Source organism: Schistocerca cancellata, chromosome 3 (genome assembly GCF_023864275.1).
Source record: "Schistocerca cancellata isolate TAMUIC-IGC-003103 chromosome 3, iqSchCanc2.1, whole genome shotgun sequence".
Classification (NCBI taxonomy): domain Eukaryota; kingdom Metazoa; phylum Arthropoda; class Insecta; order Orthoptera; family Acrididae; genus Schistocerca; species Schistocerca cancellata.
This window is the reverse complement of record NC_064628.1, coordinates 691551963-691575792: the sequence shown is the minus strand read 5'-3', so window position 1 is coordinate 691575792 and position 23830 is coordinate 691551963. Positions and strand designations below refer to the sequence as shown.

The 23830-nt window shown below is 43.9% G+C and overlaps 1 protein-coding gene across 1 annotated transcript in view; it reads left to right on the top strand.

The window, feature by feature from the left end:
* Positions 1-23830, top strand: part of LOC126176514 (collagen alpha-1(IX) chain-like) — a 341330-nt gene that overhangs the window by 256600 nt on the left and 60900 nt on the right. Inside the window, exons 15-18 of the mRNA XM_049923671.1 lie at positions 1795-1881; positions 7659-7789; positions 18041-18271; positions 20696-20791. Of these exons, the coding sequence (XP_049779628.1) occupies positions 1795-1881; positions 7659-7789; positions 18041-18271; positions 20696-20791 (545 nt within the window). The remainder of the gene's footprint in view (positions 1-1794; positions 1882-7658; positions 7790-18040; positions 18272-20695; positions 20792-23830) is intronic.

Genomic DNA, 23830 nt, shown 5'->3' with positions numbered 1-23830 from the left:
TAAAATTAGTGCAGTCTGAGGCACGTCACTTTTCGTTTATCAGAGACGATTCTGCTTTTGCGCCGTTGGTTCTGGTCATTGTATACACGGTCCGTGCTACTGTGCTTCATAGCCTCCGTGTCCTAGGGGTTAGTGTTGCTGGCTACTGACGTGTAAGTCTGGGAGTTCGATTCCCGGTGACTATCTGAGATTGTTCTGTCGTGTAATGATCTGAAACTCGGTTCATTCGCCTATGTGATACTAAATGAAGAGCTTATTTCAAAATGGTACAAGTCCACTTTTGTTCATTCTGAGATACAGACTCCTAAAGTTAAATGAGCGCTGAAAAATTTGCAGTTGAGATACCAGAAACACTCAAGTATATATATATTTTTCAGCGCTCATTTAACTTTAGGACTCTGTATCTCAGAATGAACAAAAATGGACTTGTACCACTATTGAAATAAGCCCTTCAAATGGGAGTAGCCTAACTACATCTACATCTACATCTACATAGATACTCCGCAATCCACCATACGGTGCGTGGCGGAGGGTACCCCGTACCACAACTAGCATCTTCTCTCCCTGTTCCACTCCCAAACAGAACAAGGGAAAAATGACTATCTATATGCCTCTGTACGAGCCCTAATCTCTCTTATCTTATCTTTGTGGTCTTTCCGCGAAATATAAGTTGGCGGCAGTAGAATTGTACTGCAGTCAGCCTCAAATGCTGGTTCCCTAAATTTCCTCAGTAGCGATTCACGAAAAGAACGCCTCCTTTCCTCCAGAGACTCCCACCCGAGTTCCTGAAGCATTTCCGTAACACTCGCGTGATGATCAAACCTACCAGTAACAAATCTAGCAGCCCGTCTCTGAATTGCTTCTATGTCCTCCCTCAATCCGACATGACAGGGATCCCAAACGCTCGAGCAGTACTCAAAAATAGGTCGTATTAGTGTTTTATAAGCGGTCTCCTTTACAGATGAACCATATCTTCCCAAAATTCTACCAATGAACCGAAGACGACTATCCGCCTTCCGCACAACTGCCATTACATGCTTGTCCCACTTCATATCGCTCTGCCGTGTTACACCCAAATATTTAATCGATGTGACTGTGTCAAGCTCTACACTACTAATGGAGCATTCAAACATTACGGGATTCTTTTTCCTATTCATCTGCATTAATTTACATTTATCTATATTTAGAATTAGCTGCCATTCTTTACACCAATCACAAGTTCTTTCCAAGTCATCTTGTATCCTCCTACAGTCCCTCAACGACGACACCTTCCCGTACACCACAGCATCATCAGCAAACAGCCGCACATTGCTATCCACCCTATCCAAAAGATCACTTATGTAGATAGAAAACAACAGCGGACCTACCACACTTCCCTGGGGCACTCCAGATGATACCCTCACCTCCGATGAACACTCACCATCGAGGACAACGTACTGGGCTCTATATATGTTGCGAAACTGATACGCAAGCCGCCGATGTTGCGTCAGATCGAGACGCTAAGTGTGACACGACATTAGCTCTGGTGGTCATTATGGAAAATGAATTGCTTCATTTAGGTTAGCTCGGTATGTTCTTCAAGTAGTGAGCTTGAGCGTGTTGGGCTGCGACCAGAATACACAATCTTTCCTTACCTTTCGATGTAGAGTGAAGATAGAACTTCAGTTTGAAACTGCAGATGATTCGCTACTGGAGGAACACAGTGACCGCTTAATGTCCAACTGTCATTATCTCTTACTGAATGATTTGTTCTCTTATACAGCATAATGGAATGAAACGTCGGACATGTTGCAGGTGAACCTGGAGCGCCTGGCTCGCAGGGTCCTCCAGGGCCCCCGGGACCAGCATTGGAACCTCCCAGCTTCAATGAGGTAGCACCAGGTGAGGACAGCCAACCTCGGCTCTGACTGATGACACTAGTGTAGTGTTCGTTCATGCGTTCTATTTACTTTCTTTATTTATTTTTATCTATAAGAGATGCTCTGTGTCCGAAAGGTCTATGGCCTTGTGGACTTGTAAAACTTTTAAGCTTCCAAGTCATTTCAGTTAAAACCTGCTCCCATATTTTGATACTCGACAACTCACTCATCAAAATCTGTATGGTACTTCCTGTTGACCTAGAATAGTGAAATTTGCCCAAAGATGCACAGTTTCACATTACAAGTAAAGGAAAAAATCGGAAATTTTTTAATTTGTAATTATATCACACGAAAAGAATATTTTTCTTTTTTATCAATCTCTCTGTCCGTCTGTTAAGACCCCTTTTCTTCTGGATTAGGTTGACATATCAAGTTCATCTTTATGTCGCATACTAAAGTCTATGATCCTTTGGCGGTATGAAACATTTAAGATCCTAAGCCAGTTCGATCAAAAGATCTGACAGTTTCCGTCACATACACTCCTGGAAATGGAAAAAAGAACACATTGACACCGGTGTGTCAGACCCACCATACTTGCTCCGGACACTGCGAGAGGGCTGTACAAGCAATGATCACGCACGGCACAGCGGACACACCAGGAACCGCGGTGTTGGCCGTCGAATGGCGCTAGCTGCGCAGCATTTGTGCACCGCCGCCATCAGTGTCAGCCAGTTTGCCGTGGCATACGGAGCTCCATCGCAGTCTTTAACACTGGTAGCATGCCGCGACAGCGTCGACGTGAACCGTATGTGCAGTTGACGGACTTTGAGCGAGGGCGTATAGTGGGCATGCGGGAGGCCGGGTGGACGTACCGCCGAATTGCTCAACACGTGGGGCGTGAGGTCTCCACAGTACATCGATGTTGTCGCCAGTGGTCGGCGGAAGGTGCACGTGCCCGTCGACCTGGGACCGGACCGCAGCGACGCACGGATGCACGCCAAGACCGTAGGATCCTACGCAGTGCCGTAGGGGACCGCACCGCCACTTCCCAGCAAATTAGGGACACTGTTGCTCCTGGGGTATCGGCGAGGACCATTCGCAACCGTCTCCATGAAGCTGGGCTACGGTCCCGCACACCGTTAGGCCGTCTTCCGCTCACGCCCCAACGTCGTGCAGCCCGCCTCCAGTGGTGTCGCGACAGGCGTGAATGGAGGGACGAATGGAGACGTGTCGTCTTCAGCGATGAGAGTCGCTTCTGCCTTGGTGCCAATGATGGTCGTATGCGTGTTTGGCGCCGTGCAGGTGAGCGCCACAATCAGGACTGCATACGACCGAGGCAAACAGGGCCAACACCCGGCATCATGGTGTGGGGAGTGATCTCCTACACTGGCCGTACACCACTGGTGATCGTCGAGGGGACACTGAATAGTGCACGGTACATCCAAACCGTCATCGAACCCATCGTTCTACCATTCCTAGACCGGCAAGGGAACTTGCTGTTCCAACAGGACAATGCACGTCCGCATGTATCCCGTGCCACCCAACGTGCTCTAGAAGGTGTAAGTCAACTACCCTGGCCAGCAAGATCTCCGGATCTGTCCCCCATTGAGCATGTTTGGGACTGGATGAAGCGTCGTCTCACGCGGTCTGCACGTCCAGCACGAACGCTGGTCCAACTGAGGCGCCAGGTGGAAATGGCATGGCAAGCCGTTCCACAGGACTACATCCAGCATCTCTACGATCGTCTCCATGGGAGAATATCAGCCTGCATTGCTGCGAAAGGTGGATATACACTGTACTAGTGCCGACATTGTGCATGCTCTGTTGCCTGTGTCTATGTGCCTGTGGTTCTGTCAGTGTGATCATGTGATGTATCTGACCCCAGGAATGTGTCAATAAAGTTTCCCCTTCCTGGGACAATGAATTCACGGTGTTCTTATTTCAATTTCCAGGAGTGTATTTTCTAACTCGCAAAACCACTTATCAAAATCTATAGGATGCTTCCGGTTGACATGGAATCATGAAATTCAGCAAGAAGCAAAGTTTGATAGTAGAGATAAATGAAAAAAATCGGAAAACTGCTAATATCACGAAAAAAATTTCTCATTTTGTCTGTCTGTGAAGACTCCTCTTTCTTGTAAACAGGTTGGCGTACAAAATTCAAAATTATGTCATTAAGGCCCATGGTCCCTTTGTGGTGTAGAAAATTTAAGCTCATAAGTCAATGTAATCAGATCATACGGCCATGCATGTCACTGATTTTGACAATCGCGAAATCACTCAGCAAAACCTATAGGGCACTCCCCTTTGATGTAGAATCAAGAAATCTGATAATAAACAAGTAAAGTAAAAAATCTGAAAATTGTTAAATTGTAATTATATCACATGAAAATATCTTTCTGCCATTAGAACATGCATTGCATTCATCATCCGTCAAAACCATAATAGACAAACGTTATTGCAAGGAAACATAAAATATAGTAACTAATTAAAATATATTTTATTAAATCTTCTGTATCTATGTATATAAACTGAAGCCCTACTCGCTTCTTTTTTTTATGTCCTCTCTAGTCCGAGGAACTACTGTAGAAACTTTGATTCGGTCTTCGATCTCCCTGGATCGATATCTTGCCAGTATCTCTATAGAAAACAGGCAAAAATCGTTGAGATTCTCGATTCCCAGAATGGATGAAATACACTGAAGCGCCAAAGACACGTATAGGCACGCGTATTCAAATACAGTGATATTTAAACAGGCAGAGAATGGCGCTGCGGTCGGCAACGTCTATATAAGACAACAACTGTCTGGTGCAGCTGTTAGGTCGGTTACTGCTGCTAGAATGGCAGATTATCAAGATTCAAGTGAGTCTGAACTTGGTGTTATATTTGCCGCACAGCATCTCCGAGGTAGCGATGAAGTGGGGACTTTCCCGTACGACCATTTCACGAGTGTATCGTGAATAGCAGGAATCCGGTAAAACATCAAATCTCCGACATCGGTGCGGCCGAAAAAAAATCCCGCAAGGACGACACCAACGACGACTGAAGAGAATCGTTCAACGTGACAGAAGTGCAACCCTTCTGCAAATTGCTGCAGATTTCAATGCTGGGTCATCAACAGGTGTCAGCGTGCTAACCATTCAACGAAACATCATCGATATGGGCTTTCGGAGCCGAAGGCCCACTCGTGTACACTTGATGACTGCATGACACAAAGCTTTACGCATCGCCTGTGCCCGCCAACGTCGACATTGGACTGTTGATAACTAGAGACATGTTGCCTGGTCGGACGAGTCTCGTTTCACATCTCTTTTCTTTCTTCCGCGTACGCTTGCACCTTCTATCCTCTTTTCGTTATACATAGCCCGGTTAATCCTCCCGTTTCATTGGAGACATTTTAGACTTGCTTCTTTCTTATCTTGCACCACCTATCTACATTCATCATGATACCACACCTCATTTTTAGGTCTTCCAGATTCCCATATTACTACGTCCTTTGCCACAGTCATGACATTAGTCTTAATACATTCCCGTTTCTGATCTGTGTGATTACTGTGCTCCACTACTGTAAATTCTATCTCAGTTCATTCTGATATTCAAAAGCTGTACACTAATCTTCCAGTTTTTCAAAAATCCGTTTCAGCTTTCTCATAGTTTATACGTCATAGCAATCCTTTTCCTCATTTCTGCAGCCACAAGGTAGTGGGCCAATTCTGAGTTTGCTCCCCACAACATGCGTTCACTCTCAGTGTTATTTGCTCATCTTTTGGACATCAATATATGGTATATCAATATATGGTCAATTTAATCAGTATCATTTGTTGCTGGAATTTTCTAGGTCCCTTTATGAGTATCTTTTCGGTGGGAAATACGTGCTTACTGCTTTAATATCATTGCCACCTGCGAACTGCCGGCCGCGGTGGTCTAGCGGTTCTAGGCGCTCAGTCCGGAACCGCGCGACTACTACGGTCGCAGGTTCGAATCCTGCCTCGGGCATGGATGTGTGTGATGTCCTTAGGTTAGTTAGGTTTAAGTAGTTCTAAGTTCTAGGGGACTGATGACCACAGATGTTAAGTCCCATAGTGCTCAGAGCCATTTGAACCATTTGAACCTGCGAACTGGCATGTCGCAGCCCATTAGTATCATCTTCGGGCATGGTTCGTGCTTACTACAGCACTGTGTTGGCAAGGATTGCTGCAGCTCAGTACGTCAAAGTGAGTCTGCCGCGCGTTATGTTACCTGTAACTTTTTTTTTTAATTCGTCCTCTGTAACATGGAGTGACGCATATACATGTCCACATGTGGTTTGTAATATTTCGACGACGATATGTCATTCAGTCGTGTCTGAGATTTACGACTCTTTTTCCACCACTGCCCTTGAAAATAGCTGTACAGCCTAAATCGCGATAGTGAAAAAATAAATAATTTTAAAAAACTTACAGTCAAATGGCGGCATTGATGGCATTGATTTCATTCAAAAAGTACACTAACAAAAGTCATGGCATACCTCCTAATACTGTGTCGGATCTCCTCCTGCCCGGTGTGGTGCAACAACTGGGTGCGACATCCACTTAACAAGTCGTTGGAAGTCCCCTGCAGAAATATTGAGCCATACAGCCTCTATAGCAGTCCAAAATAGCGAAAGAGCCGCCGTTACAGGATGTTGTGCACTAACTGACTTCTCGATTATATCCCATAAATGTTCGATGTGATTCATGTCGGGCGATCTGAGTGGCTAAATTATTCGCTCAAATTGTCCAGAATGTTCTTCAAACCAGTCGCGAACAGTTGTAGCCTGGATACATGACATCGTTATTGCGGAACATGAACTACATTAATGATTGCAAATGGTTTCCATGTCGCCAAACATAACCATTCCAGTCAATGATCGGTTCACTTTCACCAGAGGACCCAGTCCATTCCACGTAAACTCAGCCCACATCATTACGGAGCCACTGGCAGCTTCCACAATGACTTGTTGACAACTTGGGTCCATGGTTTTGTGGGGTCTGCTCCACATTCGAAACCTGCCATCAATTCTTACCAACCAAAATCGGGACTCATCTGACCAGACGACGGTTTTCCAGTCTAGGGTCCAACTGATATAGTCACGAGCCCAGGAGAGGCACTGCAGACGATATCGTGCTATTAGCAAAGGCACTCACGTCGATCGTCTGCTGATACAGTCCATTAACGCCAGATTTCGTCGCAGTCTCCTAACGGATACGTTCGTCGTAAGTCCCTTTCATTTCTGCAGTTATTTCACACAGTGTTGCTTGTCTGTTAGCACTGACAAGTCTGCGCAAACGTCGCTGCTCTCGGTCTTTAAGTGAAGTCCGTCGGCCAGTGCGTTGTCCTTGGAGTGAGGTAACGCGTGAAATTTGGTATTCTCGGCACACTCTTGACACTGTGGACCTCAGAACATTAAATTCCCTAGAGATTTCCGAAACTGAATGTCTGTTAATTCCCATCGTGAACCCAACCTTTTCATGTGTATCAGCTGGATACACATGACAGGTACGTCAATGCAGTGCCCTTTTATACTTTGTGTACCCAATGTCTTACTGTCATCTGAATATGTGCATATCGCTATCCCATGACTTGTCATCTCAGTGTGTACTGTGATTGGGGTCCCCGACCAAGGAAAAGCATCAAATAAATACATGCTGATGTATTACAGTACATAAGTGACACTCACATAACACAACCTGATTTAACGCTACTACCGTGCGTTCCTGTATTGAGAACCCCTTCATTAATGTGCATCTCATTTTCCATTATACACTTTTAAATTTTCAGTTCCAGGACCGAAGGGAGACCGTGGCGAGCCTGGTCCAAAAGGAGAAGTTGGAGCGCGGGGCCCTCCCGGTCACAATGGCACCGCAGGGGCCAAGGGACCTGCAGGGCCGCCCGGCACCCCAGGGGCACAGGTGAGTACCACTGATGCTCCACGGTGCGCAGTGCACACCCTACTCATGTCCTCTCTCTCACTCACTTAACCATGTTTTACACGAATGATGCTGTGGTCAAAATCGACAGTGCGTGTTGGTTGAGCATAGCTTTCCAGCATGTAAAGCCGGGTTCCATGTGCAACAAACATGACGCCACTTGGCAGCCACTCGAGTGGTATCACCGAAGTTGCGTGTGGAAACACCCAAATACACTACTGGCCATTAAAATTGCTACACCAAAAAGACGTCCTACAGACGCGAAATTTAACCGACAGGAAGAAGACGCTGTGATATGCAAATGATTAGCTTTTCAGAGCATTCACACAAGGTTGGCGCCGGTTACGAGACCTACAACGTGCTGACATGAAGAAAGTTGCCAACCGATTTCTCATACACAAACAGTAGTTGACCGGCGTTGCCTGGTGAAACGTTGTTGTGATGCCTCGTCTAAGGAGGAGAAATGCGTACCATCACGTTTCGGATTGTAGCCTATAGCGATTGCGGTTTATCGTATCGCGACATTGCTGCTCGCGTTGGTCGAAATCCAATGTCTGTCAGCAGAATATGAAATCGGTGGGTTCAGCTGGGTAATACGGAACGCCGTGCTGGACCCCAACGGCCTCGTATTACTAGCAGTCGAGATGACAGGCATCTTATCCGCATAGCTGTAACGGATCGTGCAGCACGTCTCGATCCCTGAGTCAATAGATGGAGACGTTTGCAAGACAACAACCATCTGCACGAACAGTTCGACGACGTTTGCAGCAGCATGGACTATCAGCTCGGAGACCGTGGCTGCTGTTACCCTTGACGCTGCATCACAGACAGGAGCGCCTGCGATGGTGTACTCAACGACAGACCAGGGTGCAAGAATGGCAAAAGTCATTTTTTCGGGTGAATTCAGGTTCTATTTACAGCATCATGATGGTCGCATCCGTGTTTGGCAACATCGCGGTGAACGCACATTGGAAGCGTGTATTCGTCATCGCCATACTGGCGTATCACCCGGCGTGATGGTATGGGATGCCATTGGTTACACGTCTCGGTCACCTCTTGTTCGCATTGACGGCACTTTCAACAGTGGACGTTACACTTCAGATGTGTTACGACTCGTGGCTCTACCCTTCATTCGATCCCTGCAAAACCCTACATTGCAGCAGAATAATGCACGACCGCATGTTGCAGGTCCTGTACGGGCCTTTCTGGATACAGAAAATGTTCGACTGCTGCCCTGGCCAGTACATTCTCTAGATCTCTCACCAACTGAAAACGTCTGGTCAATGGTGGCCGAGCAACTGGTTCGTCACAATACGCCAGTCACTATTCTTGATGAACTGTGGTGTCGCGTTGAAGCTGCATGGGCAGCTGTACCTGTACACGCCATCCAAGCTCTGTTTGACTCAATGCCCAGGCGTATGAAGGCCATTATTACGGCCAGATGTGGTTGTTCTGGGTACTGATTTCTCAGGATCTATGAAACCAAATTGCGTAAAAATATAATCACTTGTCAGTTCTAGTATTATATATTTGTCCAATGAATACCAGTTTATCATCTGCATTTCTTCTTGGTGTAGCAATTTTAATGGCCAGTATGGTAATTGTGACGCCACTCGAGTGCCACAACAGTGCGTTCTTTCACCAACGATTAGCACCAGAAGGGGCCGCCATCTTTGAAGATAACTTACCATATCTGATTGATTTCATACTCGTACTTGTATATTATAAAAATATGTAGTTTCAGCAATACAGGACATTAAAAATCTCTCCAAAACTCGTTGTTTTGTGTATGGTTTATTATGCTACAGTAGTTGGAGGTGCGATTTTGGTGCACAAATTTTGCCATTGCAGATAATGGTTAATGCGGTGAAAGTATACGCTGCATGGATAAAATTTGTGTATGAATAAGCAAATTTTATTTCATTAGTGAAACGAGATTTGTACTTTCACAGCGGCTCACTTTATTCTAAAAACGATGAAAAGTAATGTAATACTGGCAGCATATTCAGACAATCTTATTCAAGTACTGGAAACTTCAATGCTCCTTAAACATTTATCCAGTGTATTTGAGAATGGAAGTAACAAGCTTTCTGGTAACAGTACTATTTTATATTAAGTGTAGCTTTTGATAAAAGGGAATCAATCACATTACAGTGTTATTTAGTGCAATTTCACGAAGCATATGTCCAGAATTAGGTATAGAATAAATTTAATATTTTATCGTATTTAACTGGTGTGGACTCAAGGGTGAAAATATTAGGTTTTAAACGAGTCCTTTCGGGATCGTAGAAAGCATCCAACATACAACACAAAAACTTCGAAATTGTCCTTTTGACAAAATATCGGACTGTCACTTCTAGCTTTGCTTGAGCCACAACTGAATATTTCATATGAGTGTCGTATTTTTTAATAGAGCTTGAATCAGCTCTACAACTACTCGAAATTAGCTTTCGTTATCCGGTAGTGTTTCACGTGTGAGTTTTCGCTTACAAGGGTTCCTTCCATTACTTTACGTGGCGCCACTGTGTTATGTGCGCATAAATTCCACTTCCAAATCCAATATTTGTGCTTTCACTTCTTTTTACTGGATTCTTGGCTCAGTTCGTATACCATAACCTGAATTACAAAACTAATGTCCCCTATGAATAGTCCCAGCTGAAGCCGTAGTGAGAACATTACCATGACAGTTTTGACAGAAGCGTGTAGAAACAGCAACACACTGCGCCATTGTTGTAACAGCCATCACGTCAGTTGCTGTTGCATATGGAAACGTGGCTTGCACCCCTGCCATCCAAGCCATAAGTGAGTTATTGATGTCAGTAATCGGCTGATTACGCCAACAGCAGAGCTCTGAAACCCATAGCATACTAAAGATGGCGTATGCACAGAGACACAAATAGTGACGTTGTCTGCTAACACAGGAAATTACAACCAATTTTCGTCGTAATCACTAATTTTATAGTAACGGATTGGGTGCCTATGTGTGCACTTAATCATTATTTTATTGTTTTCTTGCATTTCACGACGCGTTGAAAAGGTTGTATGAGGACTTGTTATTGTTCTTATGAATGTTCTTCAACAAGAGATACAGAATATCACATAAGGGGCATGATACGTCATTAAAACAAAGGCCTTTCTACTCACGAAATTTCAATCGCCAGCTTTCTTCTCCGAATGCGAAAATATTTTGTTGATGTCGACCTACGTAGGAAAAAACGATTATCGTAATAAAATAAGGAAAATCAAAGCTCTCACGGAAAGATACAGGTGTCAGTCTTTTTCCGCGAGCAGTCCAAGAGGGCAGTAATAGAGAATTAGTGTGAAGGTAGTCCGGTGAACCCCCTCTCAGGCACTTAAGTGTAATTTCCAGAGTAGCCATGTAGATAAAGATGCAGATTTGAAAGCAAAAAGTTATTTACATTTTACAGTTCTTTTACAGAGAAAATCCCTACAGTGAACATAAATGAAAATGCAAATAGATGACAAACATTTTTAATGAAAATTGTTTCAATAGCGAAAACATCAGCTCTATTGAAGGATAAAAATAGTTATACATGTTATTTGACATTCATAAGGAAATGGAGACGCGAAGGGTAAAGTAAAATGGGGATGTAGCTACCTTCTAACAAGGCAATATCGCCAGTTTCACCTCATATTTTAAGGAGAAAGAAGCACACCAGCAAGATATCAGCCCCACAAATCGACTTCGTGCAAAGATTTGCGCCATAATTGTATGCAGTTACGACCTCGACCTCCTGAACGCACAGCTTTCATACCTGCGAGCGCACTTTATGTTTGTCACACGCTTTTGCTCGTTGCAGCCGCTTAATGCCTGAGCGCAAAGTACTATACAGTAAAATGAGTAGCGGGTTTTGTGAATTACTATTTTGTCATTGGTAACATACTCCGCTCATTGTATCAAACTGCTGAGTTTCTAATCTGTAGCTAGATGCACGAAACCTTTTTACTTCGAACTTTTTTATGTAGCGATTCATAAATGCAGTCTAATGAATGAGAATGTCATTCAAATGAGAGTGTCATTAAAGAAGTAGCGTATCACTATTTAATTATTTAAATCTCTGTTGCGTGTTATTCCCTTTGAATTTTAAGGCTGGTACTGTTAAAGTGAAGCTGTTATTCATTTTGACTTTTAGGCTTTTAGGTAGCTGCAGAATATCAACAGGTCCATTGATCATGACCGGGCCAAATATCTCACGAAATAAGCGTCAACGAAAAAACTACAAAGAACGAAGCTCGTCTACCTTGAAGGGGGAACCAGATGGCTCTATGGTTGGCCCGCTGGATGGCGGTGCCATAGGTCAAACGGATATCAACTGCGTTTTTTTTTTCTAAATAGGAACCCCCATTTTTTATTACATATTCGTGTAGTACGTAAAGAAATACGAATGTTTTAGTTGGACTACTTTTTTCGCTTTCTGATAGATGGCGCTGTAATAGTCACAAACATATGGCTCACAATTTTAGACGAACAGTTGGTAACAGGTAGGTATTTTAATTAAAATACAAAACGTAGGTACTTTTGAACATTTTATTTCGGTTGTTCCAATGTGATACCTTTATGAACTTATCATTTCTGAGAACGCATGCTGTTACTGCGTGATTATCTGTAAATACCACATTAATGCAATAAATGCTCAAAATGATGTCCGTCAACATCAATGCATTTGGCAATACGTGTAACGACATTCCTCTCAACAGCGAGTAATTCGCCTTCCGTAATGTTAGCACATGCATTGACAATGCGCTGACGCATGTTGTCAGGTGTTGTCGGTGGATCACGATAGCAAATATCCCTCAACTTTCCCCATAGAAAGAAATGCGGGGACGTCAGATCCGGTGAACGTGCGGGTCGTAGTATGGTGCTTCAACGACCAATCCACCTGTCTTGAAATATGCTATTCAATACCGCTTCAACCGCAGGCGAGCTATGTGCCGGACATCCATCATGTTGGAAGTACATCGCCATTCTGTCATGCAGTGAAACATCTTTAGTAACATCGGTAGAACATTACGCAGGAAATCAGCATAAATTGCACCGTTTAGATTGCCATCGATAAAATGGGGACCAATTATCCTTCCTTCCTTAATGCCACCCCATACATTAACTCGGCAAAGTCGCTGATGCTCCACTTGTCGCAGCCATCGTGGATTTTCCGTTGTCCAATAGTCCATATTATGTCGGTTTACGTTACCACTGTTAGTGAATGACGCTTCGTCGCTAAATAGAACGCGTGCAAAAAATCTGTCATCGTCCCGTAATTTCTCTTGTGCCCAGTGGCAGAACAGTACACGGCGTTCAAAGTCGTCGCCATGCAATTCCTGGTGCATAGAAATACGGTACGGGTGCAATCAATGTTGATGTAGCATTCTCAACACCGACGTTTTTGAGATTCCCGATTCTCGCGCAATTTGTCTGCTACTGATGTGCGGACTAGCCGCGACAGCAGCTAAAACACCTACTTGGGCATCATCATTTGTTGCAGGTCGTGGTTGACGTTTCACATGTGGCTGAACACTTCCTGCTTCCTTAAATAACGTAACTATTCGGCGAACGGTCCGGACACTTGGATGATGTCGTCTAGGATACCGAGCAGTATACACAGCACACGACCGTTGGGCATTTTGATCACAATAGCCATACATCAACACGATATAGACCTTTTCCGCAATTGGTAAACGGTCCATTTCAACGCGGGTAATGTATCACGAAGCAAATACCGTCCGCACTGGCGGAATGTTACGTGATACCACGTGACTATTACAGCGCCATCTATCACAAAGCGAAAAAAGTGGTCCAACTAAAACATTCGTATTTCTTCACGTACTACACGAATATGTAACAAAAATGGGGGTTCCTATTTCAAAAAACGCAGTTGATATCCGTTATACCTATGGCAGCGCCATCTAGCGGGCCAACCATAGCGCCATCTGGTTTCCCCCTTCAAGCCAGGCGAGTTTCGTTCTTTGTAGTTTTTTCGTTTGAGGCTTATTTCGTGAGATATTTGACCCAGTCACTATCAAAAACACCCTGTATATGCGTGAGGTTGACATATTACGCACTCATATTACTTACTATTTCTCTAGCACAGTAACATGCGTTCTCGAACAAGATTTAAAAACACGTTGGGAGGATGTGCCCACTTCCTCTCCTATTCCCTCGCCTTCATCATCCTGAAAATAGTGGTTGTCCCTCCAGTGTACGGTAATTCGCGCTCCTGTGTTAGTCGGCCGCAGTAGGGCGGTGCGGAGGACTAACAAACGGAGCGGGCGAAAGTTTAAAAGTTATACTTTCAGAGGATTATAACTACGTGGCATCAGAATCATGGCCCAGTTTTTCTCGTGGTGTGTGCTTTTTCCTCCTGAAAATACGATATCCAGTTGGTAGTTCCCTTGTAAGCATTTTTTGATGTGTTTATGTGTATGTATTTACTAGAACAAATAAATGTTGATGTTTTGAAATGTTTAGAAGCCACTTCCTCATTCCTTCAGTTCTCTACAGTGTGGTGAGCTTAGGATACCATCTTTGTCAAGAACATCAGGTATGAATCTTGCTTAATAAATGTTATTGTTATTGCTATTTCCTTCTGTTAGCACGTTCGGACCTTCTGTAAGAAGGACAATCCCTCATACCCGCACTTTCACCATTCAGGAGCCAAACTGTGTAGAAAATTGAAAATAAAAAGTGGAAGAGACCACTCATTACGAAGTGGCCTCCGTACAGGAATAATACGCCAGGAGTGGTACAGTAGAGTCAATGCTTGCGAGCATTCGGCGGAGAGAAAGAAGTCACTCTTCTGAAACGATCTTCAACCGCTACATAAAGGCGGCTCACAGAAAACGCACACTCACATTCACTCGCTTACTCATACCCATAGCGATGGAAAACTTGTATCAACGCCACTGGCAGCACTCGAAAAGAAACCCAGGAGGAAATACTGAACATTAGTCACATATTATAAACCAGAAGAGGGAAACGTTGCAAAATTATGAAAACTTTGCTGACATTTCTCCGCACTCAGAAAACAGAAAGACTAGAGAAGCATGCGAAACTACACATTAACAAAATACTAAAGCTTTTGTTTGCAGAAACATGCCTGGATAACACGCTTCTGTACTCCTGTTTGCTATCACAGCTAAAACAAATAAATAAAACATTTTTATTAGATCTTCCAAGTGGGAAAATTAGTTTGTGCTGCGGAGAAAAGTAGGACCACATATCTAAGACGATAGGGCCTGGAGCTCAGTGCGGCGTGGGATCCACCAATCGCAAGACTGAAGCGGGCTCAGCGAACGCGGAGTCAACGAATGTCCGTATATGGGGATACTGTGAGCACCAGTGACGCCACGGCCAGCAGCTCCGAGTGTATAAAGGCGTACCAGCAGGCCATCATTACACTTGACTATAGTCAAGTAGAATTTGGTCGAAAGCTCGTAACATTTCAAACACCTGACGCAGCTGGAATCCCGAGAACAATTTATTCAAAGTACACTGGCGGGAAAAAAATGCAAAACCCATAGAGACAATGTCATTTTATTGACAAGTGATGTAACGAGTAGTTCATCACTGTAGGAATATACGATGGCGAATTCAGACCACATGGAAACACACATTTCACAGAAAAGAGAGGCCAAACAGTCGTATCAGTAGACAGTGTAAGCCTCACTGGCGGCAGCAGTGTATTCCCGCATGCAAACGATGCTAAAGGTGTCAAATGGCATCCATCAATAAATGGTCCTAAGCATTTTGCACCCTTTGCTACAATGCGGCAATGGTTCTCGCAGACTCTGGAGGACGAGTAAGTTCGCACTTCACAATGTCCCATATGCATTCAATTGGCGAGAGATCTGGTGCCCGAGAGGTTCTAGGCCCTTCAGTCCGGAATCGCGCGACTGCTACAGTCGCTGGTTCGAATCCTGCCTCGGGCATGGATGTGTGTGATGTCCTTAGGTTAGTTAGGTTTAAGTAGTTCTACGTTATAGGGGACTGATGACCTCAGATGTTAAGTCCCATAGTGCTCAGAGCCATTTGAACCAGATCTAGTGCTCTTACTGGCCAGTGGAGATGCATAGCAGCAGCCGTATGTTGACGTGAAAATCACATCGCCGTCATCCCGAAGAAATGGTAGTACCAAGCAGAAAAAACTGTGCAATGCAGTGGGCACTGGTTACTTTGCCCTGCAGAAATACCTAATGTGACCACGAGTTGTAACTGATGGCTCGCCACAGCATAAGGTCTGGTACGACCTGACTGTCGTGGGCGAATGCACTCCGTAACAGGCCGCTCACTAGCCCTACGCAGTACACATGTACGTCCATCACTTGTATGCATACAGAACCTACTCTCTTCACTGAAGACGGCAGATCACCATTACACTCTCCGGTAAACTCTTTCAAGACACAAGAGTAGCCGAGTTTGGCGGTGTCGTGGTTTCGGTGACATCGGTGGTTGCCTGGCTAGCGGCACACCCTATCATAATCCTGCTGCAAGCAAGCAGTTCCCAATGATCCTCGGTGACACATCGGGTGCAACCTGTGCCAGAATTTCCAACCTGGATGATGTCTGGTCGGCCACTGCTTCTCGAACAATGCGGCAATCTTTTGCGTCTGTAGTATGCGGACGCCCAGAACAAGGTTTACAGGTGTGAAGCCGGCCGATGCAGCCAAGCGGTTCTAGACGCTTCAGTGAGGAACAGCGCTGCTGCTACGGTCGCAGGTTCGAATCCTGCCTAGGGCATGGATGAGTGTGATGTCCTTAGGTTAGTTAGGTTCAAGTAATTCTAAGTCTACGGGACTGATGGTTCAAATGGTTCAAATGGCTCTGAGCACTATGGGACTTAACTTCTGAGGTCATCAGTCCCCTAGAACTTAGAACTACTTAAACCTAACTAACCTAAGGACATCACACACATCCATGCCCGAGGCAGGATTCGAACCTGCGACCGTAGTGGTCACGCGGTTGCAGACTGTAGCGCCACAACGGCCGGCTTCACACGAATCACCTGAGTAGAATTCCAGTTCCGCCAACGCACCTTGTAACTTATTTACGTGACACTACCGCCATCTGTATATGAGCATATCACTATCCCATGACTTTTGTCACCTGCGTGTATTGTAGCCTGGCGTCAGTGAACAGAGTCCTCCAGGGTGCTGCAGTTCTTTCTGCCAGTGTATCATGTTCAATTTTACGTAGCTAAATGCTTTTCTAGGTCATGAAGTCCTTTGAAGATGTACAGGGTGATTCAAAAAGAATACCACAACTTTAGGAATTTAAAACTCTGCAACGACAAAAGGCAGAGCTAAGCACTGTCTGTCAGCGAATTAAGGGAGCTATAAAGTTTCATTTAGTTGTACATTTGTTCGCTTGAGGCGCTGTTGACTAGGCGTCAGCGTCAGTTGATGCTAAGATGGCGACCGCTCAACAGAAAGATTTTTGTGTTATTGAGTACGGCAGAAGTGAATCGACGACAGTAGTTCAGCGTGCATTTCGAACGAAGTATGGTGTTAAACCTCCTGATAGGTGGTGTATTAAACGTTGGTATAAACAGTTTACACAGAATGGGTGTTTGTGCAAAGGGAAAAGTTCTGGACAGCCGAGAACGAGTATCTGGAGATGTTAGAGAATTGGCTGTTCCCTCAGCTCGAACAAGAAGCACAACAATTCATATTTCAGCAGGATGGAGCGCCACCACATTGGCACTTATCTGTCCGTAACTACCTGAACGTCAACTACCCGAAGCGATGGATCGGCCGCCAGGCAGCCCGTGACAGAGCACTTCATCACTGGCCTCCAAGAAGCCCTGATCTTACCCTCTGCGATTTTTTCTTATGGGGGTATGTTAAGGATATGGTGTTTCGGCCACCTCTCCCAGCCACCATTGATGATTTGAAACGAGAAATAGCTATCCAAACTGTTACGCCTGATATGCTACAGAGAGTGTGGAACGAGTTGGAGTATCGGGTTGATATTGCTCGAGTGTCTGGAGGGGGCCATATTGAACATCTCTGAACTTGTTTTTGAGTGAAAGAAACCTTTTTAAATACTCTTTGTAATGATGTATAACAGAAGGTTATATTTTGTTTCTTTCATTAAATACAAATTTTTAAAGTTGTGGTATTCTTTTTGAATCACCCTGTATTTCCCTTGCTATTACTAATGTACATTGAAAGTGATGTATTGTGTAAGCTGCTGTGACGTGTACCTACCTGTTGCAGGGTCCTCCGGGAGCGAAGGGAGACCGCGGGGACCGCGGGCTGCCGGGCGTCCCTGGAGAGGCCGGTCCCCGAGGAGAGCCCGGGCCTCCAGGCGCCGTGGCCGTGGCGGAGGGCGGCGCGCCGCAGCTAAAGGGCGACAAGGGCGCGCCCGGCCGGCGGGGGCGGCGGGGGCTGCCCGGGCCGCAGGGGCCGCCCGGACCCACGGGGCCAGCAGGGCCGCCCGGCAGGGACGTAAGTACTCGCTACTGGCACTGTGATTTTTCGATATCCATAATGTCAGTGAATGCTAATTTTCGGTAGCTGCGATTTTGAGTTGCGATTAGTCACAGTTTAGAATCATAGTTACCGAATTCACAACAAGTATCCCTCAGCAGCTTATGCGATTTATCATGGTAGATGTTACACTGTGATTAGTCGCACTGATTAACAGCAGAAATCGTTTTTTAACGCTGTGGAGAGATGTAAGCATATCTACTAACTGGTGATTTTGGGCAGGTGAACTGTGTCAATGCAACGGAAGTGATATGTTCTCGCCTCCACTATGGAAACTTAATATTTTAACAGTATGTCATTGAAGTCATTATGCGATTTGAACGGGATGATAAACAAATCTGAAATACTCTGTGAGTCAATAATGATTATTCCATTCTCCCCTTATTGAAGCCATCTTGTACTCCAAAATTTTCTGCTGTGTAGTTGTTGATAAAGACTTGATTATGTGTTTTAAGACTATTCTATAAAATTTTGAGAGAACTGCCGTATGTCTGTTACTTGCTCGTACTATATTTTGGCCCAGAGTCTTCTTGCCATCTTCAGGTGAATACTGATGAACCACACACAAAGCTTCCCTATTTAAGATCTTGCACTTTGACGTGGAGCACACGTTTAATATTTGTTCTTAACCCACTTCATTTAACAGTAAACAGCAATTTTATACCATTAATATACTACTTTACAATAATCTGCAATTTTTGCATCTTGTGCAATGCGTGAACTATTTGTCCTAGAGAAGAAATGAACAAGAAATGTAATGCAGTTTAGTGTTGCACTAACAAACATTTTTGCTATAATCAATAGTTTTGGAGTTATCCAAGAAAAACATAAAGATGTGACCTTGAAACTCCCCACACTGACCTCAATCCCCCACGCCCTCGCGCTCACAGCTCTCCAGTGGGGATATTTAGTACGTTGTTCATGAAACTCTCTCCTGTCAGTCTACAACAGTTTGAGACTACATGAATATTTTCACTTATTCCACCTTTTCTTGGGTGTCATTGACTGAGCTACCTGACCATTTCCCAAGCTGAGCGTCACATTTCAGATGCGCTTGACTGACTGCTCACGCAGGAATGCGTCACTTAGCTACGATTCATGTATAGTCTCCCTTCAAACAATGTGGATCGCTTTGATCAGTCATCCAAGTTATCTATTTTCTCTATGGACTATCACTCTTAAAGTGGAAAAATCTCTAAAACCTACCTACCTGGTACATAATGCTACCTCAAGTATCAGCACATCAGACAAGAAGACAATTGCAAGTATCATACTTGTAACCAACAATATAATATCCTGAATCGGAAATATCTGTAAATGAGCTACACGTTTATTGTAAATTACGGTATTATTTTGTTCTCTATTGTCAAAAACGATTTCGTTTTTAGTAGACGTGTAGTTGCCAACTTTTCTTGTATCTTTAAAAACGGCTGACCTTTGTGGCCTCGGAACGATGAACACAAAAACTGGCTTGAAGATTCGAGTTTAGCTGTAATTTTTAGGACATTTAACTTTCTCATAACTATCCTTAGAATGCATATACTTCTTTTTACGCTGTTGTACACCCCAGGAGAAAGGTTACTGACGACGCTTCTAATACGCCATCTTTCTTAGCTGAGATTATATAAAACTCATGTGATGTAAACACGACAGGAAAAGAAACCTGTGGCCAGTGAAACAGAGTACCACATGTTATCCAAAAGTCGTACTTATGATACAAATCCACCTAACGATGGACATGTAATCATCCGAAACACTTAATCGAAAGTATAGTAAATGTTTTTAAAATCATGCTTCACAGTTGTCATAAAGACATTTTCTCGTAAATAGTCACCATAAGCTGCAACGAGTTTTAATTTTTATTACTCTGCAACTACTTTCAATCTTGAGTCCATCATCTGGCAGAACTCGTGTATAGTACACAATAAACGTGACTGATTACGTTAATTTATAGTTTCAACTCATATTCATAATGGTTACAATCTAAACCACAATTTGCGGATTAAAGCCAACTGTGACAGGTAGTTTTATTGTCGTAGCTTATGTTTATTATTTTGGTCAGAAAATGGTACAGCAATCAAAGCGCTTTGTATGTTGCTGCTTAAACCATTGAAATAAAATTTCTTTAAACGTTATCTTCACATATCATAGTAAAGCAAAACAACACACTGAAAAATATGTTGCTGAACAGGGACCCTACATTTCATCAGTGCTGCAGGCTCCGTCAGTAATTAAATCCGAATTAATGCATGTCAAATTAACAGTAAAATCTCAACAGTTCGATTGCCTGCAACTTTATACTCAAAGAGTTAAAGTGGATGAAGCTAGTCTTACGGCCTGCAGCTCCGTGACGTCGTCGTCTCACTGTCTCTTGTGTTACAGGGATCTCCTGGACCTAAGGGCAACACTGGAGCTCCCGGAATGCCTGGCCGTGACGGCGTCAAAGGCGACAGAGGAGAAAGCTGCGAAGCTCCCAAGGTGTGTACGCGGCAGCGTCTTCCATTCAGTAGTGGCACAAATTCACTTTCTCTTGCATTTCGTTTTCATACTGCTGACAGAACACGTGCAGTTTTGGATCACTCTGTATACTGCTCGTGAACTGCAGATATTGTACTGTTAAATCACTAAGGATGTCTGAAAGCCCTATTATTGCTAGACGGAATAAATAAATATTCTGGTACACTTTGAACAACACAGGATCTTGGAGCAATCGTCGAATAATCTCGCAGACAAATCATTTCTATTGCTCTGTTGGCTGGCAACACACAAAGCCACAAAAATATTTTACTATGAGAGCGACACGAAGGAACTCGAAATTCAGCAGAACTATCTACTGCACATTTATCGCGGAACATGGGTATGACGTATGCATCAAAATAAGAGTAAAATGTCAAATAAATTTTTGTATGAAACTTCTTTATTTCCAAGGTGTAGATCATAAGTGCGCCACAAACAAAACTGGTTCTTGGCGATTCACACACTTCATGGGTGAAACGCATGAATCAAAATAAGCGTAAAATGTTAAATAAAGCTATGTATGAAATTGCTTTACTCCCGAGTTATGCGGTAGGGTAGGGATCACAAGTGCGCCACAAACAACACAAAATTAGTTCTTCTCAGAAATCAAAGTCACAAAGAAACTCGAAATTCAGCAGAACTACCTGCTGCACATTTACCTGGAACATGTTGAAAATGATGTCCATATAGACGAAGATGTCCGCAGCTCGTGGTCTCGCGTTCTCGCTTCCCGAGTACGGGGTCCCGGGTTCGATTTCCGGCGGGGTCAGGGATTTTTCCTGCCTCGAGATGACTGGGTGTTGTTATGTCGTCTTCATCATCATCATCATTCATCCCCATTACAGTCGGAGGAAGGCAATGGCAAACCACCTCCACTAGGACCTTGCCTAGTAAGGCGGCGCGGTTCACCCGCGTCGCTCCCCTACGCTCTGTAAAGGAGTATGGGACTCATCATCATCATCATCATCATAGACGAAGATACTGACGTGCTCTACGTTCTAGGAATCTTTCAGGCTCCGATCGTCCCATTCTGCACAATTGTGCAGCCATTTTCATTTGCAACAACATACACGAGCTCCTTGAGACGGCTCCAAATGTAGAGGTCCAGCGGGCTAAGACCCGGAGATCTGGCGAGCCATGCAACTAGTCCTACCACTTACCGGGATAAACGACACTGAGATAGTCTCTCGCCTCCCGACTGAAATGTGCAGGACCACCGTCGTGCATAAACCGTAAGTTGCTTCGTGTAGCGAGGTGGAACATCACGAAGCACCCAATTCGTGGCCCAAAAACTGTCGATACACTGCCAGTCAGGCGCTATGTAATAACATACGTTCCGTATTGTCCACTATACCACACCAAATGTTCGCTGCAAAACGATGTTGATATCCTCGTATTGAAATTACCCAAGGATTTTGATATGCCCACACATGCATCGCGCTCGAGTAGCCACTGACAGAAATTCTGATGTCTAGGGTAGTCTACAGGTGTCAGATCCTGCACCTTCTGCAGGCGAAATGGGTGGAAATCAAGCAAAGGCATTTCGTGCCAGAATCAACCGAGCAGTGTAAAGTGGTGTACAAAGCAACATCAGTCGATATGCAGGTGAACACGACACGCCAAAAGCCTTTACTCTCCCATGCTGTAACGTCTAACATAAATGATGTTACGCATCATAAGTCGGAAATAAAGCTATTTCAGACTAAACTTTGACATTTTACTCTCATTTTTATGCATACATTATACCAACGAAGTGTGTACTGTTGCTTTTGAATCGCTCTGTATAATAATAATAAATATAATAATATATGGTATTTCAGAAATCTCAATCTAATTAACACGAAACTAATTTCTTGTTACGTTTGTACGGAAGCTGTATAAAAGTAATCATATCTTGAGAAGATGCTGACTGGTCTTGAGAAGACCAAGAAGTAATAGGGGTAGCTTAGCAAATGAGATGGAGGGATGGGATGGTAGGGATGTGGAAAATATGGATAGTTTTGACAATGTGGCGGGATACTGGTTCGCTATTGGACAAAAGGAAGACAGCTCGGATATGCCGAGAGGAAAGTTCATCCATTAATGTCCTCTTCAGTGTAAAGTGTTTTGAATTAAACGCAAGTTACTGGGTAGTTTCTTCCAACTCTGCTGCAATAGAATGATAAGTATCTGATACGAGGATAAGTGTCGAAAACAACAGTGACTGATAAACTGCAGAGGAAGACAAACGCTGTGAAAAACGCACCGCCCATCCAATCGCATCCACCATAACTGAGCATAATTAAATAATACAATATTACACATATATTTTACGCAAGTATTCATGGATAACTTTTGACACAGTTGACAACCGCTGGATGAGTCAACCATTCTTTAAGGACATTGTGCGGGTGCAACCTCGTTGAATGTGATCACATCCATATAGAGTGTAGTGTGACCGCAATTTTGGCTCTGATATACAGGCTGGAACCACTAGGTACTGTTCAAGACAATTCGACGAAATCCGAAAAGAATTTTAAGCTTTCCCACCCCTCATTTTTCGCATCCTACTGTTGCATGTGCTCATGGAGGGGATATGGAGGGGACGGTGATGTTGATAAGCATGTAAATAACGTGGCAGATGATCCCTCTAGGACCTCGATACAGCATACGTTTGTTGAGCACATTAAAATGATGTCAGGAAGAACTCCGCTTACAAGTAGTAAAATTGTTGTTTGTTAAAACACAACCGGTTTCGCGGTTTAAAGCTGCATCATCAAGTGCGACCTACACGGTAAAAAGCAAAGTACACATTTTTTGGATATAAGTAGTAATAAAGGAATGTCTAAAATACACTCAACAGCTTTAAAAGATCATAGTCATACCCATCGCTCCTAGTCAAAATTTATTATTCAGAGAATATTGTCAATACTATGGCGAGGAAAAGGTAAAGAAGACGTGCTCCATCCTTCAAAGTTTGCAGCATCTAAAAAGAAAAGAGAAAATGTTTTATGGTGAGTG